Below are 18,930 nucleotides of genomic sequence, written 5' to 3' on the forward strand. Positions count from 1 at the left end.
CAGCACAGTCTGAGTCACAAGACTCTCTGTCTGCGTGGAAACATCATGACATCCTGTTGGAGGAGATCCAACAGTTTGTGACACAGTATAATCTACAAAGTGAATATAAAGACCCGGAGCTTTGAGTCTCTCCTCTCTGCCTCCTCCACAGACTGATGGAGGCAGGAAAAGCTGCCTTCAGTCATCAATAAGTGGATCCACAGCAACAACGACTCTGAGTTCAGCTGCTGACCATCAACTTACTCTGCTTCTGCATCACAGATGAAGAACTAATGCTGAACTAAGCTGCACAAAGCTGATGTTAGCCAGGAAAACATTACAGAATGACTTTAATGGAGAGGCCGGAAATACAAACACACACAGTTTGTTATGTGAAGAAATCAAACATGAGCTGAACAAACAGTAAAGTTCCTAAAGAAAAACTGTTAAAAGGATGAAACAAAGCAAACTTACAGTTTCTTCAAACACAGACACGAACAACAAGCTACACTCCACACCTGGATACTAATCATGGACGCACAGGTGAGCTGCTTCCTGGAAGGAGGCGGGACTCCACCTGAAGCTGGACAGGTGGGAGGGGCTTGACATGAACAGTCGAGTTCATTTGCAGATTTTAAATATCACCCTGGGTCAACACACCTGAATCAAATGATTAGTTCATTACCAGGCTTCAGGAGAACTTAAAGGCACGTCAAGGAGGTAATTTAACCATTTAAACCATTTGCAAATTCCTTTGACTACGATGACCTGGATGACTGAGAACCTTCACAGACAATAATAAATAAGCAATAATAATAAAAATCAACTGCGCAAATCCTTACCATATCATGGTGGAAGGGTTTGTGTGTCGCAGTGATCCCAGGGGCTATGTTGTCTCGGGCTTTTGCCTGGTAGGGTCTCCCTTAGCAAATTGGTCCTGGGTGAGGCACCAGACAAAGACCGATTCAGAAGACCCTTATGAGAATATCACAGAGGGAACAGTTTACCCTGGCTGGGATAGGGTTACCGGGGCCCCGCCCTTGAGCCAGGCCCAGGGAGGATGTCCAAGGGTGAGCGTCTGGTGGCCGGGCCTTAGTCCATGGGCCCATCTTCCTGCAGGCTTGCCACTTGCAGGAGGCGCTGTAGGGGTCGGGTGCATTGTGTGACGGGCAGAGGACAGGAGCAGAGGCTAGCTACCAAGACTGGAAATTGGGACATGGAATGTTACCTTTCTGGTGGGGAAGGAGCTGGCTAGATATAGTTGGGCTCTGGAACCAGTGTCCTGGAGAGGGACTGTACTCTGTCTCAGTATCCCCTCGGCTTGCTGCCTGTACGTTGGAGGATTTGTTCCCTGCGCGTTTAGGTTGGGGAACGGGTCCTGACTTTCATCTGTGCTTATGTGCCGAGTTCAGAGTTCAGAGCACCCAGCCTTTTTAGCGTCTCTGGGTGGGGTGCTGGAGGGTGCACCACCTGGAGACTCTGTTGGCCTACTGGGAGACTTCAGTGCTCATGTGGGCAATTACAGTGAGACCTGGAGGGGCGTGATTGGGAGGAATGGCCTCCCTGATCTGAACCAGAGTGGTGTTTTGTTATTGGACTTCTGTGCAAACTACAGTTTGGCCATAATGAACACCATGTTCGACCATAAGAGTGTCCATAAGTGCACTTGGCACCAGGACACTCTAGACTGAAGGTTGATGATTGATTTTGTAATCATATCACCAGACCTGTGGCCATATGTTCTGGACACTCGGGTAAAGAGAGGGGCTGAGCTGTCAACTGGTCACCACCAGGTGGTGAATAGAATAGAATAGAATAGAATAATCCTTTAATTGTCCCACAAGGGGAAATTTGGTTGTAACAGCAGCCAAAAAGACACATATACAAACAAAGAGTACACAGGACACAGAACAGAAACATACACAATTTTTCTTACATATTTACATTAAGGACAATAGTTACTATATACAGAGTATTGTACAGTTATTAAATTAAATAAAAAAGTTGGAGTTGGATCAGGTGGCGGGGGAGGACGCTGGAAAGAATCCAGCGTGCTTAAACCTGGAAACACCTTGGTGTTCCACTGGACAAGCTAGAGGAGGTGGCTGGGTAGAGGGAGGTCTGGGCTTCTCTGCTGCTGCCCCCCGCGACCCAGCCACAGATAAGAAGATGGATTGATGGAGGGATAGTAAACTTTTTTTCTAAAAACTTGAGTTTTTGGCACAAAATGACAATGGCAAAAAATCTCAAACATCCTAGTCCATCACCATGTTTTCATTATCATATTTTGCAGGTGCATATGATTTTTGAATATTACCGAGTTATGAAATATCATAATTTTATGATAATTACAAAAGTTATGACATTAACTTTTAGTACTTCTTTTATTACTTCCTAAATCTTAAATCATTTGACAGAGGGCCATAAATCCATGTTTGACATAAGGGGTATAATCCTCTCCTCTCTCTTTCCTGTCCTTCATCATTGTGTATATTTGCTTTCAAACTGGTTAGCCTAGTCAGAGTGAAGTTCAGTGTTGAAATGAAACCTTGTTGTAGCTGCCAGTTGAAACACACTGATCCCAAACAGTGAAAGCTAGTAGACTCTTTTTACAGTCTACTAAATCCACCATAAAATGATGAAATCTTGCAAAGTAAAGCACATTTTTACATTTTATGAAACAGCCCATTCATTTCAATGAAAATGGGGTGCTCACCACCCAGTTTGAACCGCTGACAAGCCTTTTTAGTCCCAAAGTTGAGAAATTCACATTGTTACAGCAGCAGCATGACACTAGCCTCTAGAAACGTTTTATACAGCACTGAAAGAAAAAATGAAGAGAAAAATCCTCATTTTAACTTATATGTTTCACTGACATTCATAAGTGACACTCAGAGATCATGGCACTGTAAAAACATGAAAGCATATTACTGTAATACTCAACTGCAAAATGTTAAAAATTGATATAATATGAAATCATAAATGAGGAATAGTGATGATACTGTATTATTAGGTGTCTTGTGAGTCCTACCTCTAAAAATGAATAGTCTAGACTTTAATGACAGAGCATAATTCAGACATCACAAAGTTTCTCACACTACAGAATCAAATAATTCCCACAGACATGAAGGAATAGTTGTGCTTTTATGAAGAGAGTCAGCATCAGCTCTCTTCTCTGTTTCACATAATGTTCATGCAAATCAGAGGTGTTTTTAATGAGATTTTAATGATCATCCATGGAACCACCAAACTAGAAAAACTAGTTACTGCTTGCAGCACAGTTCCTGATCTTTGTGAATCATCAACACTAATAACATATTATTAAACAGGACTGTAAACATACTAAGAGTCTGACTCACACCTGAACAATAATGCTGTGCAGCATCGTTGTGTGACACACCTGCCCTGCAGCTAAAGCACTCTTATCAGTTTGAGTCCAAACAGAAATGTGGTCACATAACTGACGAGGCCAACGTGCAAAGATGAGCGTCTTCCTTGTCTTCGCCTGTCAGCGTGGAACTGACTTCTCCTTGTTATCAAATTTGTGAGCAGCAGTTGGAACTGCCACATAAATTAATGTTCATCAATCTGTTTGATTCCAGCCAATCAATAATCTATAATGATGTGGATTTGTCTTCAAACACAAGAGTGATCAAAAGTTTGTCCTGAGATAATCGAAGAGTCCTCCAAATGCGGCAACAACTGTGTCCTCCTTTTCCCTAGATTTGAAGGATGGGTCGGGTGTATCCTTTGTGGCTCACCATATGCCAGGATTCATTGCGGATCGTGCTCTGGTGCTAGCGACCAGAAAAACGCGGAAGGGCGAGGATATAGCGAAGGCTAGATTGTCTAATTTCACAGCCGCTTACTTCCAGCCTAAAGAATAAACAGACTCTATTAAGAAGATTTATTAATATATTTCATTTTTCTTAAACACTTCTGTGCTTGTCAAAATCCTTCCATCTAAGGAGCCTGGAAAGAAAAGCGTCTGGACTTCTCTAAGTTTCTTGAAGATGTTTCCTGTTGGAGTCACATTGTTAAATGTTGTCACTGTGTTACTTAAATTTGTAAGTCTTAGTTCAAGCAGCTGGATCAAAGACATTCCTTTGTCTCTGACCACCTCTCCAGCCAGTTTGTTGGTGGGGGAGGCTGAAGTGTTTTATTAGGGACATCTATGTGAGGGTTCTGTTTGTTGCTCAGTAAACTTCATGCTTTTATGATACTTTTGTGGGCAGGAGGTCACAGAAACGCACACACAAACACAAACATACACTCAAACTCATGCACACAAACCCACACACTCCAACACATACACATACCCACACACACATTCTCGCACATACATACATGCACACACGCACATTCTTGCACATGCATACACGTGCTTACACGTGCACACACATACACACATAGTGTCTTTTGTAACCATAGGGGGGTTTTACAATGGGAGGTGCTTGTTTGTGTTCTAACTATTTTCAATGAAAGGTGGCAAGCGGAGGCCAGAAGTTGAGGTCAGAGTGGATTCAGAGTGCTTTCCTGAGACACCAAATCAAATCAAATCAAAATTTATTTATATAGCACATATTAAAACAACAGTGTTGACCATAGTACTGGATCTCAGTGCAGCATTTGATACAGTTGACCACAACATATTACTCAAACGACTGGTGAACTGGACAGGTCTTTCAGGAACTGTACTAAACTGGTTCAAAACATACTTAGAAAACAGGAAATACTTTGTATCAATAGGTAACTTCACATCAGAGCAGACAAGTATCACATGTGGAGTTCCCCAAGGTTCCATCTTGGGACCCCTTCTGTTTAACATTTATATGCTCCCACTGGCACAGATTATAAAGAACAACAAAATAAACTATCATAGTGTCAATATACAATTATTACTTAGTAGTCAGTGTAATCTTTTAATAATATAAGTTTACTTATGGTAGAATCCTGTATGTAATCATTTGTGTTTAGATGTAGTTGATGGCATGTTGAAAGAATGTCTCATCCTAGGAGGTCTGTAACAACTTTGTGTGCATTCAAGAGAGCACTGGCATTCACACCCACATCTTGGGGAAATGCAGAGGTCATACCTTCCTTTCCAATTTCATGGTAGGATAAACGTAGCTATGTCAGGTTTAGTCTAAGTGCTTTTTTATTTAAATGAACTGTTGGACTTTCCAGACCAGCAGGTGTGGGGAAGTCGTTTATGGGGTCACACTTTGACACACACACACATACATATACACATCCACATTCCAATGTAAGGAACAAACACCCACTGATGTATAAATAAAGACCAGGGCAGTCTCAGAGCTGCGAGTCTCAGAGCCCTCACTCTCAGTGCGAGTGCTCTGTGACTGCCCTTGCTGCAAGTAAAACTGTGTGTTCTCCTCTCTGATTCTCAACTGAAGAAGTGTTTAAGAATACATCTCTTGACACATAGCTATGCAGATGACACACAAATATATATCACAATGTCACCAGGAGACCGAGGCCCTGTACAGGCTCTTGGTAAATGCACTGAGGAAATTAATGACTGGTTGTGCCACAATTTTCTTCAGCTAAACAAAAACAAAACTGAAGTAATAGTCTTTGGTGCCGAAGAAAAATGATTACAGGTTACCAGAGAACTTCAATCTATACACCTAAAAACCACAAACCAGACCAGACATTTGGGTGTAGTGATGGATGCAGACCTAAACTTAGAAAAACACATTAAGACAATAACAAAATCAGTTTACTATCACCTCAAGAATATATCAAGGATAAAAGATCTGATGTCTCAACAGGACCTGGAAAAACTAGTCCATGCATTCATCTTTAGTAGGCGTGATCACTGTAACAGCATCTTTACAGGTCTACCTAAAAAATCAGTCAGACAACTACAGCTCATTCAGAACTCTGCTGCTTGAGTCCTCACTAAGACCAAAAAAGTGGACCACATCAGTCCAGCGCTAAGGTCTTTCCACTGGCTGCCTGTCCGTCAGAGGATAGACTTTAAAGTTCTGATGCTGGTCTATAAAGCTCTGAATGGTTTAGGATCAAAATACATCAGTGACCTCCTGACCCAGTATGAACCTTCCAGATCCCTCAGGTCATCTGGATCCAGTCTGTTATCAGTTCCCAGAGTCAGAACCAGACATGGAGAAGCTGCATTCAGCTTTTATGCTCCTTATATCTGGAACAAACTCCCAGAAAGCCTCAGATCAGCTGAAACACTCAGTTCATTTAAATCCAGGTTGAAGACTCACCTGTTTTCAGCTGCATTTGAATCAAGCACCAAATCCACACTGTTTTACTTTTAAGCTTAAATTCTAAAACTTACATTTTAACTACTGATTTTATCTACTGTTTTGATTTTATATACTGTTTTGTTTGTTTGTTTGTTTGTTTGTTTGTTTGTTTGCTTGTTTGCTTGTTTTAATCAATTTTAAATCATGCTTTTTATTTGTTTTTGTTTTTAATGTCTCTGTAAAGCACTTTGAATCACCTTGTTGTTGAATTGTGCTATATAAATAAACTCTCCTTGCCTTGCCTAAAAAGCTGAACTCTAATCTAAGAGGACTGTTACTGACAGGAAACAGCTGCATTATCTGCAGTCTGTGTGATCACAGCTGCTTCAATGACTTTATCATGTTTGTGTCTGCAGAGGTCAGAGGTCACAGTCTGCAGGGTCCAGCTGTCCGTCTGTGAGGAGTGACTGGTCCAAAGGTGACGTTCCAGCCTTCCGTGCTGAACCTGTACCAATGAGGTCAGAGAGCTGTGATGACTCCTTTACATGTTTGTGTTTCCTGGATAAATCTGACCTGAAACATCCTCAGATTGTTACAAAGATTCATTAAAAAGAAAACAATGAAAGAGAAAAGATCAAAATGTTAGACTTGGTCATTTGCTGTTTGAGGACAGTGATGCTCATATCTGTGGGGAAAGTGTGACCTGAGTGGGTTCATGTTTGTCTTTAAAGAACAGAGCTGCTCTGATTCTCTTTGTGTCTGATCTGTTAAACAGTCTGAGAGGTCACACAGAGACCCAGCAGCTAAAGCCTGGATCATACTGGCTGCTGTGAATCAGACTCCATCAGGACAACACTGAACCACAGTGCTGTTCATGGAAATCAATCAGTGCAACTTTACACTGTATTACCAAAAGTACTGACTCGTCTGCCTTCACACAGATGTAAACTTGAGTGACATCAGATTCTGAATCCACAGCATTTAATATGATGTCAGCCAAGAGTTCAACATATAACAGCTTAAACTGTTCCAGAAAGGTTTTTCACAGGTTTAAAAGTGTTTACGGGGATTTTTAATGGTTCTTTCAGAAGCACATACGTGAGGTCCGACACAGGGAAGCAGCAAAACTGACTGAACACAGCTTTTAGGGGCTAAATTCACATTTTAATAATGAAAGTGGCTTCATTTGTGTGTGTGTGTGTGTGTGTGTGTGTGTGTGTGTGTGTGTGTGTGTGTGTGTGTGTGTGTGTGTGTGTGTGTGTGTGTGTGTGTGTGTGTGTGTGTGTGTGTCCATGGTTCCTCCACAGAGTGGACCAGCAGAGCTCAGAGGTTCCCAGTGGTCAGTCTGCCCAGCAGCATCAAACACAGCTGGACTCCATATTTATGGTCTGTACATGCACAACAACTACTTTTATTATTAATATTAATAATAATACATTTATTTATAGGTCCCTTTCAGAACACCAAGGACTCTGTGGACTAAATGACCAAAAGAAACAAACTTTGAAATCAGACGGTCAAATGTGATCACAGTGAAACGTTTTAAACATCGAGGCTTTAAACAAAAACCAAAGTGAAACAGTTTGTAGTCGAGATCAGTGGGAATGAAGCTGAATAACTGTTTCTTCAATAACTTTGTAAATAACAGATATGATGAAAATTAGCAGCATTAGCACTTACTAATGATGTGAGTTGACACTGGGCTGTATTGAGATGACCACCTTAGGTGGTCCTCAACTGTAATGGAAACCAGTGTATCCAGTCCAGTCGTTGCAACCTGTGGTGAGTCGATCTGATCAGGTACTAATGGAAACGGGGCCATAGATGTGTTTGTGCTTAATAACAATGACTCACAGGATTTTTAGATTACTGTTAAAATGGTAAATGGCTTTATTTGTATAGCGCGTTTACTAGTCCCCCCTAGGGACCCCAAAGCGCTTTACACACCCGGTCATCCACCCATTCACTCACTGTTAGAGGCAAACCACAACTGCCTGGGGCAGACTGACAGAAGCGAGACTGCCATATCGCGCCATTGGCCCTTCTTTCCACCACCAGTAGGCAACGGGTGAAGTGTCTTGCCCAAGGACACAACGACCGAGAGTGTCCGAGCTGGGGCTCGAACCAGCAACCTTCCGATTACAAGGCGATCGCCCTATAAGAAATCTCATGCTGTTTGTTAAAGTGTGCAGTTCAGGGTGTGTTACTAAGACTGTGGTTTGCTCACTTTCTCAAGACCGAGCCCCCATAAAAACCAGCCAAACCGCTTCTAAGAGTTACACACTGTTACGAAATCAGTTTTACCCCGGTTCTTTTTATTCCTCGGGCATCCAGAGACGGCACTGGACTCAGTAGTCATTTTCACAAAAACCTTTATTCATCTTCATTTAAGTATGCATCTTCTAGAAGGCCGTGCAAGGCCGGTGTCCCTCTGCAGATCTTCACTGCTTTGTTTGTGAAACACAGTTTTGAAGAAGTGACCCATCAAAGAAAAAGAAACCACGGTGTGCTGCAAACTTTGTGTGTCTGTGTGTATGCACGAGCACGTGAGCGCCTGTGTGTGCGCGTACCTGTGTGTCTATGTGAGTGCACGTGAGTGACTGTGTGCATGTAGGTATGGGTGTGTCGTAACAGTCAAGGCACTGTGTGTGTGTGTCTCTGTATACATGACTTCCTGGGGGGTATAAAAGTAATCTCCTCACCCAAGCTACACCAAATTCCTCTACAAAACATAGAAAACAGAGTTAACATATTACAAACACTGAGACTCCCACTCTGCATCCACTGGGCCATTGGCTTTTGTTGTCTTACATTTACAGATCAGGTGGAGAGTCTCCAGCAAACCTACTTCCAAGTTATGACAATTATGAACTTTTATTAAAGGTACAAGCATCAGCATCAGCAACCCCCAGCTGAAGCTTCCTGACTCCTTTTATGACACCAGACCCCCAGTGTCCATAAATTCCTTTCTCTCTAAACAATTACACACACTCTCAGGCCTAAAGCTAAGCCAAACTGAAACACACAGACAAATCCTTTCCTAATTATCTGATCTACTGCTGGACCTTCTCATCTAAGAAAATTTAACACATTACATTCTAATTATTATTTTCATGTATTCACAATACCCACACATATCTATCAAGTTAACTCTGGTCTAACACACTTGGATTTAGCTTGAAGAATGTTCCTGTACGAGGACTGAAAATGATTTAAAAAGCAGCCAATGTCCAAAGAACAACTTTGACACACCTTCATAAAGCCTGCAGAGCACTTCAAAAAGAAAAACTAGCTGAAAGTCTGGCTTCTCTTATGAGGAATTATGGGTCGTTCAACACTTGTGCACAATATAAGAGTTTAAATAAATCTAATGAATAACTCAAAATCCTACAGTCATACTGAGAAAATCATCTAAAGCTAACTATCCAAGTGGATTTGTTTAAGACAGCTCCAATTCTTGGTGGCCCTCTGCAGGTGCATGAAAGGGGCGTGTTTATAGTGAAAGTAGTAGAGAAAGTAAACCCCATGAGAAGGAGGAGGACTCTCAGCAGCTGACTTCCAGCTCATATTCAGCCATTTGACTTCTCACTGAAAGCAGCAAGTTTGAGTGTCTGTACCTTAATTAGAAGAGATAACATGGCCATAGTAATTAGAGTTGATTGAGCAATGCTGTCCTTGTAATGTAGTTTATGATTTTTATACATCTGTTTGTGGACAAGTCCAGTTTTTCTGTAGAGCCTCTCAAGTTGGTGACAGCAGTCAAAGTTCACGTGTAAACCAGAGCTGCAAATCAGGTCCAAATGTGTTGTTCACAGTGAGTGGGATCATCAGTGTGCTGCTATGTTAACATCCTGCAGCAGGATGTGTTTGGTCAGAGAATGGATAGATCACTAAGTCATTGTTGAGTTTAGGGGGATGGTAGACAGCTGGAGTAGGTTCAGCCAGTTGACACAGTAAATTAAAAATAACTGAAGGCAGGAGCAGACACCTGTATGACTTTCCACCTCTCACATAGATTATTGTCCCTGGGCAGAGCCACAGGGCTGGTAGATGTAAACAAACCTGGAGAAGAGGATTTATTCAACTGAGAAAAGTCACAGAGTTGTGTCTTGATGCTCAATCATCCAGGTGAGTAAATCCCAAAAAGGTTGATTCTGTTCATCTGGATGTTTTCAGTGGGAGAAACGTTTCATCATTATCAAGTGACTTTTTCAGTCTCAGCTGACTGCAGGTTGTAAACAGTACATTTGTATAATGACTGAAACCAGCCCACTGAAGGAACAATGGACTGTGAGGTCAGTTCATTGATGATCAGTACGCATATTGTCAGGACCATTGATCAACAACCACTGATCAATGGCCATGAGTCCCATTCACAGAGAGTTGGGGAATGGCTGCAATCACAGCATTGTAAGATGGTGACAGATGTACCCTTAGGCCCCTCCTCCATTCAGAGTTGGTCTTTCCCTTTTCACATAAATGGCCTCCCTGACTCCGCCCTCAAACCAGCGTTCACATTTACTCAGGACCTTCTTGATGTGAAGTTCTTCTGCCTCCCTGGCTGCTGTGTCTGTGGGGATGGTGTTTGTTCTGTGTTGTTGCGTCCTGATGACGCCCAGTTTGTGCTCCAGTGGATGATGAGAGTCAAACCTTAAATACTGATCTGTATGTGTAAACAGAGTGAACCTTTCAGACCAGTTGTCTGTACAATCATCTCAGTCACCTGAAACATCTCCAGGTTTCTGGCTTCGATTCTCAACCCGTTGATAGTTCAGCTCTGAACACCAGTGAAATGTTTCTCCCACTGAAATCTCTGCATTCATATGAACACAGTCAACGTTTTGGGATCATGGAGTTGTGGAGAATGTCTCAGTTAATCCGATAAAGTCAAAGTTACAATTGGTGAAGAGATCGTGGATGATATGCCCCTTTATCGTAAAGAAGTGGATTTTGTGTAGACTGAAGTTCAGAGTGGTGGGTCATTCATAAAGTATTCTGTTCCAGCTGCTGGAGGACAACATCATCACTTTTGTGAAGAACGAGCTGAAGAAGATGCAGAAGGCTCTGAATCCAAATAAGCCCCAATGCTTGGAGTTTCAGAGGGAGGATGATGAGCAGAGGAGCAGCAGAGAGGCATTTGTGAAGATCACAGTGAACTTCCTGAGGAGAATGAAGCAGGAGGAGCTGGCTGACCGTCTGCAGAGTAAGAGGATTTCTTAGACAATGTTCTAAGATGCTCGACAAATGAGGGACTTGTGACAGCAGTGTGTTCAGTCATTTCTCAGTGGGTCAGAAATTGTCATCAGCATTTTGTAAAATATGATTTTTGAAGTTGCATTTTTATCATTATTATTCAGAACTTCCAGCTGCAGTTTGTCATCGTAAACTTAAATCCACACTGAAGAAGAAGTTCCAGTGTGTGTTTGAGGGGATCGCTAAAGCAGGAAACCCAACCCTTCTGAATCAGATCTACACAGAGCTCTACATCACAGAGGGAGGGACTGCAGAGGTCAATGATGAACATGAGGTCAGACAGGTTGAAACAGCATCCAGGAAACCAGACAGACCAGAAACAACAATCAGACCAGAAGACATCTTTAAAGCCTCACCTGGAAGAGATGAACCAATCAAAACAGTGCTGACAAAGGGAGTGGCTGGCATTGGGAAAACAGTCTTAACACAGAAATACACCCTGGACTGGGCTGAAGACAAAGCCAACCAGGACATCCAGTTCATATTTCCATTCACTTTCAGAGAGCTGAATGTGCTGAAAGAGGAAAAGTTCAGCTTGGTGGAACTTGTTCATCACTTCTTTACTGAAACCAAAGAAGCAGGAATCTGCAGCTTTGAAGACTTCCAGGTTGTGTTCATCTTTGATGGTCTGGATGAGTGTCGACTTCCTCTGGACTTCCACAAAACTACAATCCTAACTGACCCTAGAAAGTCCACCTCAGTGGATGTGCTGCTGATAAACATCACCAGGGGGAAACTGCTTCCCTCTGCTCACCTCTGGATAACCACACGACCTGCAGCAGCCAATCAAATGCCTCCTAAATGTGTTGGCATGGTGACAGAGGTCAGAGGGTTCACCGATCCACAGAAGGAGGAGTACTTCAGGAAGAGATTCAGAGATGAGGGGCAGGCCAGCAGGATCATCTCCCACATCAAGACATCACGAAGCCTCCACATCATGTGCCACATCCCAGTCTTCTGCTGGATCACTGCTACAGTTCTGGAGGATGTGCTGGAAACCAGAGAGGGAGGAGAGCTGCCCAAGACCCTGACTGAGATGTACATCCACTTCCTGGTGGTTCAGGCCAAAGTGAAGAAGGTCAAGTATGATGGAGGAGCTGTGACAGAACCACACTGGAGTCCAGAGAGCAGGAAGATGATTGAGTCTCTGGGAAAACTGGCTTTTGATCAGCTGCAGAAAGGAAACCTGATCTTCTATGAATCAGACCTGACAGAGTGTGGCATCGATATCAGAGCAGCCTCAGTGTACTCAGGAGTGTTCACACAGATCTTTAAAGAAGAGGGAGGACTGTACCAGGACAAGGTGTTCTGCTTCATCCATCTGAGTGTTCAGGAGTTTCTGGCTGCTCTTCATGTCCATCTGACCTTCATCAACTCTGGACTCAATCTGCTGGAAGAACAACAAACAACCTTCAAGAACTCTGACACAAGAGAATTGTGTGGAAAACCAGAATCACAAAAAAAAGTTAAATCTGCAGAGAAATACTTCTACCAGAGTGCTGTGAACAAGGCCTTACAGAGTCCAAATGGACACCTGGACTTGTTCCTCCGCTTCCTCCTGGGTCTTTCACTGCAAACCAATCAGACTCTCCTACAAGGTCTGCTGACACAGACAGGAAGTAGATCACAGACCAATCAGGAAACAGTCCAGTACATCAAGGAAACGCTCAGTGAGAATCTGTCTGCAGAGAAAAGCATCAATCTGCTCCACTGTCTGAATGAACTGAATGATCGTTCTCTAGTGGAGGAGATTCAACAGTCCCTGAGTTCAGGAAGTCTGTCCACAGATAAACTGTCTCCTGCTCAGTGGTCAGCTCTGGTCTTCATCCTACTGTCATCAGAAAAAGATCTGGATGAGTTTGACTTTAAGAAATACTCTGCTTCAGAGGAGGCTTTTCTGAGAATGTGGTCAAAGCCTCCAACAAAGCTCTGTAAGTAAACATGAACTCATCACTTAAAATCTTATAATCGATAAAAATCTTAAAACCATGGGAAATAAATCAGAAATGCTGATTTCAAAGAAATGTTAAAACAAATAGTGAATTCATCATGATCATAAGGCCAGGGGTCTAATCCATCAAACAGCTACCCTGAGGTACCACTGAACAATGTACCATCAAGGTACCAATAGTGTGCACTGGATTGGTAGCACTCATAGTCTCATAGGTTTAAAATAAAATAAAAAAAAAGAGGTTCAACATATAATCAAATTTATTTGATTATATGTTGATTATATGTTGTTCTTTTTTCTTTTTCTTTTTTTCCCTTTCATTCTCAGACTGAGCAGCTGTAATGTCTCAGAGGAAGGCTGTGAAAATTTGTTGTCGGTGGTCAGCTCCCAGTCCTGTATTCTGAGAGAGCTGGACCTGAGTACCAACAGCCTGAAGGCTTCAGCAGTAAAGCTTCTGTCTACTGCAGTGGAGAGTCCACATGCCAAACTGAATATTCTGAGGTCAGATCCATTTGTGTTCTGTTTAGTTCTGTTTGTTTATATGTTTGATGTTTGTTTTTGTTTATATCAACTGACAAAAATAATCAACAATTCAACCAGTAAAGGTAAACTTTATCCGGTTATCCTTGTTTCATAGTATTTCTAACTTAAAGTGAACTTATACTAACCTGCTCAGCACAAGACAATAAGCTATTTTACCCAGATTACACTTTAACAACAATCTTTATTCATGTTTTTATCTTCAGACTTAACATCTGTGAACTCTCAGAGGAAAACTGTGAAGCTCTGTCCTCAGTTCTTAGCTCACAGTCCTCTAGTCTGACAGAGCTGGACCTGAGTATCAGAAAGCTGCAGGATTCAGGAGTGAAGCTTCTGTCTGCTGGACTAAAAAGTTTAAACTGTAAACTGAATACTCTGAGGTCAGATCAGAATTATTAGAATTATTAATTAAAGTTCATCCATATGATGTTGTGTCTTAGTATGTTAATGTTTCCTTTAAAAATAGAAAGTCAAGATTTAATGTTGTGAAATGTATTAACAAACTCTACATGAGTATTTGTTTTACAGACTATCTTTTATTCTTCAGACTGAGTGGCTGTAACCTGTCAGAGAGAAGCTGTGAAACTCTGTCCTCAGTTCTTAGCTCCCAGTCCTCCAGTCTGAGAGTGATGGACCTGAGTAACTCTGACCTGCAGGATTCAGGAGTGAAGCTTCTGTCTGCTGGACTAAAGAGTTCACACTGTGCAGTGGAAACTCTCAGGTCAGGATTCAAACTTTTCCACATTTAAAATGTGATTTATATTTGATTGTATAAACAGGTAACCTTTATACAGCTGTCAAGTGAACTTTTATTTACATTTGAGTGGATAATTGGACTCTGAATTACTTTCAAAAAGTTGTTATAGTCATGTCTTTGTTTATTTAAAAAATACTTCATGTACTACCTAATTTAAAGAGTTAGGCTTATTCACAGTACTTCTCAAAATGAGATGTTTATCTTTTCTTCTACAACACTTGGAGCCACCATATCTTCTTGCTTGATTTGTTCATTACAGTTTGATTTAAAGAATATTAGACTCGTAGCATAATAAATATATTTATTTCACTTCTTCTTCAGAGAAAAAAAGGGATGACTGTGTGAGCTCCAGTGGTTCATCCCAGCTGAGAGAGTGGCACACTGGGCTGCAAATGATCACAGTAGTAATGGCCATAGTTTGATAAAACAGGCAGTCTTACCCAGTAGATAATACAGGGTTCTGGTGCCGAGGTGGTGGAGGGGACTCACCCGGTACTAACGACCTACAACTAACTACTTCATCCAAATGACTTCCCTACTAACCCTGATAAGAAGTAACCACAGTAGCCTTATAGGTCAAATCAGTTTCACCTGTTAAAGGTATTAATGGTGTCACTTGTTATTTCTGGGACGAGTTTAGTAGCCTGAACAGCTGCTCAAAGGAAAGGTTATTTTTTTTATTATTATTATCATTTTAACTAGTAAGTCTGGGGTAACCTGCAAGAGCTGTTTGCAAAAAGAATAATACTCAGACTTTTAGGTTTTATCGTTTTACACAAGGTTTAAAAGTGAAAGTCCACAATTGAACCGCAGGAAATGTTATTGAGCTAATACTGATTTAGTCATTATCTTTGGTAAGGAGAGGCTGGAGGAAGGATTAGAAACAGTCAGGCCTAAAGGCCTAAAGATGCTCTTAATAATAATAATGGATTGCATTTACAGAGCATTTTTCAAGACCCTCAAAGACCCTTTACTATTCCACTATTCATTCACACACCTGTGGAAGCAAGCTACAGTTGTAGCCACAGCTGCCCTGGGGAAGACTGACAGAAGGGAGGCTGCCATATCGCGCCATGGCCCCTCTGGCCAACACCAGTAGGCGGTAGGTGAAGTGTCTTGCCCAAGGACACAACAACCAAGACAGACAGAGCTGGGGATCGTACCAGCAACCTTCTGGTTACAAGATGAGCTTCCTAACCCCCTGAACCACACTCTTATCCTCCAGTTCTGTGTTGATGATAATCACACAGCAGGAGATTAGCTGGGCATCCAGTGGAAGTGTGATGGAAATCAAAATACTTAATTGGATTTGGTACGGTCGCGTTACTATTTTTCAACAAACAGACATTTGAAGCTGTCTTCAGCTTACCACATCTTATATCAGTTGCACGGAAGTAGCTGTAACTAATCTGGGTGCTATGGCTTTAAGCAGCTGCGCGCTCCCGCGGATGGCAATCACTTTCTGGAAGACAATCACTTTTTGGCACAACACCTGGAGCTAAGGGTGCAAAACAATCGCATGAGTGCTGCTGTTTCACTGAGGAAGAATAAATTAGTCGTGGGAAGCCAATCACATGACCACTTAAAGATGACAAAGCACCAAGGTGATATATACCAGTTTTTAAATTGTGTTGATAGGTAAAACCAGAGTCATAATAAACAATATATACGCGGCGTTTTTTCCTCAATGGTTTTGTCACATTTACTGTCTAAGGGCAGCGCTAGCAAGCACTCTCTGCTTATGAGCAAAAAACCCCAAAATCCGCCCTTTCCTGTTGGTGGAAAAATGCACCATGTCGACCAATCAAAAAATGATATAGCAACATGAAATTTGTTTGTTTAGGAAGAGGGGGAAGTTTTAGGATGACGGCGAGAGAGAGAGAGATTTTGATTTTTAGAAAATACGTTTATTGCTCATGAAATAATCAACATATTACCACACCTGTCACATTGAAGTGTAACACAAAATCAATAAAAAGTTACATCAACACCTGCCCAAAAACTAATTGCCCCTCCACCACACTACAGATTGCCCCCCTGTAACCCCAGACCTGAGAAAAAGTACGTAGGTCTGAGGTTGTCTTATAGAAATTAAATTCTAACAACAGCCTAGACTTCACCATGCTGACAAACACAGGGACTACCCCAACATTCAGCCCTTCTATCACCTTTCTCTTCCTGCTCATATACACTGCCATTTTTGCCTGTCCTAATAAAAAATTAAGCAGCTGGCATTTGTTCTTCCAAAGATGAGTAAATTTAAAACCACAAATGAAAATAGTCAGTGTAAAATCTTCCCCACATCTACTAAAGATGGCTTTTAGAAGCACAAACAGAGCCGAGAAGCGAACACATTCAGAAAAACAGTGAAACAGAGTCTCCCTCTGCTCACAGAATGGACATTTGTCTTCCACAGCAGCGTTAATAACAGAAACAAAAGAGTTTACAGCAACAATGCCATGAAGAATCCTCCACTGCAAGTCTGCATGTTTTTTCGTGAGGGGAGGCTTATAAAGGGACCTCCATGCTGGCTTGATGTCAGGTGCCAAGGAGAGATGGGTCCTCCACACCGTGTCATTGTGTCCATTCAGCTTGCCTTGCTTGAGAGTTTTTACCAGCAGCCTATACAAAGTTTTTCCAGAGGCCCCTTCCAGGGACACCCCCGCAACATCCACATTATCCAGTAAAGGACCAAAGCAGTTCTGAAAACCAGGAAACAGTCTGATGGAAGGATAAGGATCTAAATGATTCGGAGACATACTGCCATCACAATAACTTCCCAAAAGTGAACACCCAACTCCACCTAACTTGCGTTTCCAATGATCCAAAAGCTGACCAACAACTCGAGTAGACCGTATCCCAAGCTGTGCAGCGAGTCCCTCCGGAGCATCTTGCCGAGGTCCAGCCAGCTCCACCACCCTCTTCAGAGAACAGACTTGTGCAGCGTGGAGCTGTCTGGATAAAGTAGTCCTCCCCCCGACAGGGCAATCCAGCAAGCTGCCAAACAGTACAGGTTCCTCCAGCAACCAGTACAGAGAATCATCCTGCTGCCACCTCTCTTTCCTCAGCAGAGCCCATACAGAAAAAACACTCTTGTAAAAAGGTGGAAGAAGTGTTCAGAAGTTCAGTTCAGTTCAAGAAGTTCAGCTTGCTTGCGTCCATCAGAAATAGCGATAAATCCAAACCCATATTACCAAGCTGCTGAAGAATACAGCACAATACACTCCTCCATACTAGATGGCCTTGGGGGCCTGTAAGCAGCCTCTGAATAAACTGAAAGCGAAAAGCAGCTCCTCTACTGGCCAAATGGACCAGACCTTGTCTGCCGTCCTCTCTAGGGAGAAAAAGGACACTCTAAGGAATCCAGTGCAATTTATCCCAAAAAAAGTCCACCAGGATTCTTTGAATGTTAGACAAGAGGGTAACTGGGGGATCAACACAGGTCAACCGGTGCCACAAAGCAGAAGAAACCAGATTATTGATGACAAGAACCCGACCTCTGTACGACATGTGAGGTAAAAGCCACCTCCATTTGGAAAGCCGACCGTTGACCCTATCCACCACATTTTCCCAATTCTTCTGCAAAAAAGTGTCATTGCCTAAAAACACCCCTAAATACTTAAGACCACCCTTTCTCCAGATCAAACCTCCAGGCAGACTGAGCTGATCCCCCAGCTGACCTGTCACAGTTACAGCCTCACTCTTTTCCCAGTTTATTTTGGCAGAAGAAATACAACCAAAAAGAGAAACTGTGTTCTCTAAAACCTTGATATCTGTCTGTGAGTTGATCAGGACAATTAAATCATCGGCATAAGCAGACAACTTCAGAGGTACATTGCACCCAGGGATGTAAACACCACACAAGTCCCGTCTTAATTTGTGAAGCAAAGGTTCAATTGCCAGGGAATACAGCATCCCTGACAAAGAACAGCCCTGCCTCACCCCCCTTAGAAGACTGAAAGGACCACTCAAGACCCCATTTATTTTCAGGACACTCGTAATGTCACGGTACAGAACCTGAATCATGGCTACAAAACCTGGGCTGAAGCCAAAAGCAGCTAAAGTGTGCCACAAATATTGGTGTTCAACCCGGTCAAAAGCTTTTTCTTGGTCTAGAGAAATGAGACCAACATCTATGCCCAAAGAGCTAGAGAGGTCCAAAACATCCCTAATCAAAGTGACATTATCACTTATCAGCCTGCCGGGCACGC

At 42.3% G+C, this 18,930-nt stretch overlaps 2 protein-coding genes across 3 annotated transcripts in view; one reads left to right on the forward strand and one right to left on the reverse strand.

The window, feature by feature from the left end:
• Positions 1-527, reverse strand: part of LOC116312123 (cytidine monophosphate-N-acetylneuraminic acid hydroxylase-like) — a 34,350-nt gene extending 33,823 nt beyond the window's left edge. For both annotated transcript variants that reach the window (XM_031729483.2, XM_039609011.1), the window contains exon 1: positions 454-527. The gene's annotated coding sequence lies outside the window, so the exon portion shown is untranslated. The remainder of the gene's footprint in view (positions 1-453) is intronic.
• On the forward strand, positions 511-17,406 carry LOC120434870 (NACHT, LRR and PYD domains-containing protein 12-like). Its single transcript, XM_039603411.1, has 7 exons — positions 511-570; positions 1,392-1,503; positions 13,360-13,402; positions 13,750-13,923; positions 14,169-14,342; positions 14,510-14,683; positions 17,262-17,406. The coding sequence occupies exons 1-7, from the start codon at positions 511-513 to the stop codon at positions 17,404-17,406; spliced, it is 882 nt and encodes a 293-aa protein (XP_039459345.1).
• The last annotated feature ends 1,524 nt before the right edge of the window (positions 17,407-18,930 follow it).

The sequence above is a fragment of the Oreochromis aureus genome, linkage group 3, assembly GCF_013358895.1.
Source record: "Oreochromis aureus strain Israel breed Guangdong linkage group 3, ZZ_aureus, whole genome shotgun sequence".
In the NCBI taxonomy this organism is placed as follows: domain Eukaryota; kingdom Metazoa; phylum Chordata; class Actinopteri; order Cichliformes; family Cichlidae; genus Oreochromis; species Oreochromis aureus.

Excerpts from the sequence above, each read along its gene's own strand:
- LOC120434870 (XM_039603411.1), top strand. The coding sequence starts at position 511 with ATGGACGCACAGGTGAGCTGCTTCCTGGAAGGAGGCGGGACTCCACCT. Across the intron at positions 14,343-14,509 it reads TGTAAACTGAATACTCTGAG|ACTGAGTGGCTGTAACCTGT; the intron begins GTCAGATCAGAA and ends TTTATTCTTCAG. Across the intron at positions 14,684-17,261 it reads TGTGCAGTGGAAACTCTCAG|GTGCCAAGGAGAGATGGGTC; the intron begins GTCAGGATTCAA and ends GCTTGATGTCAG.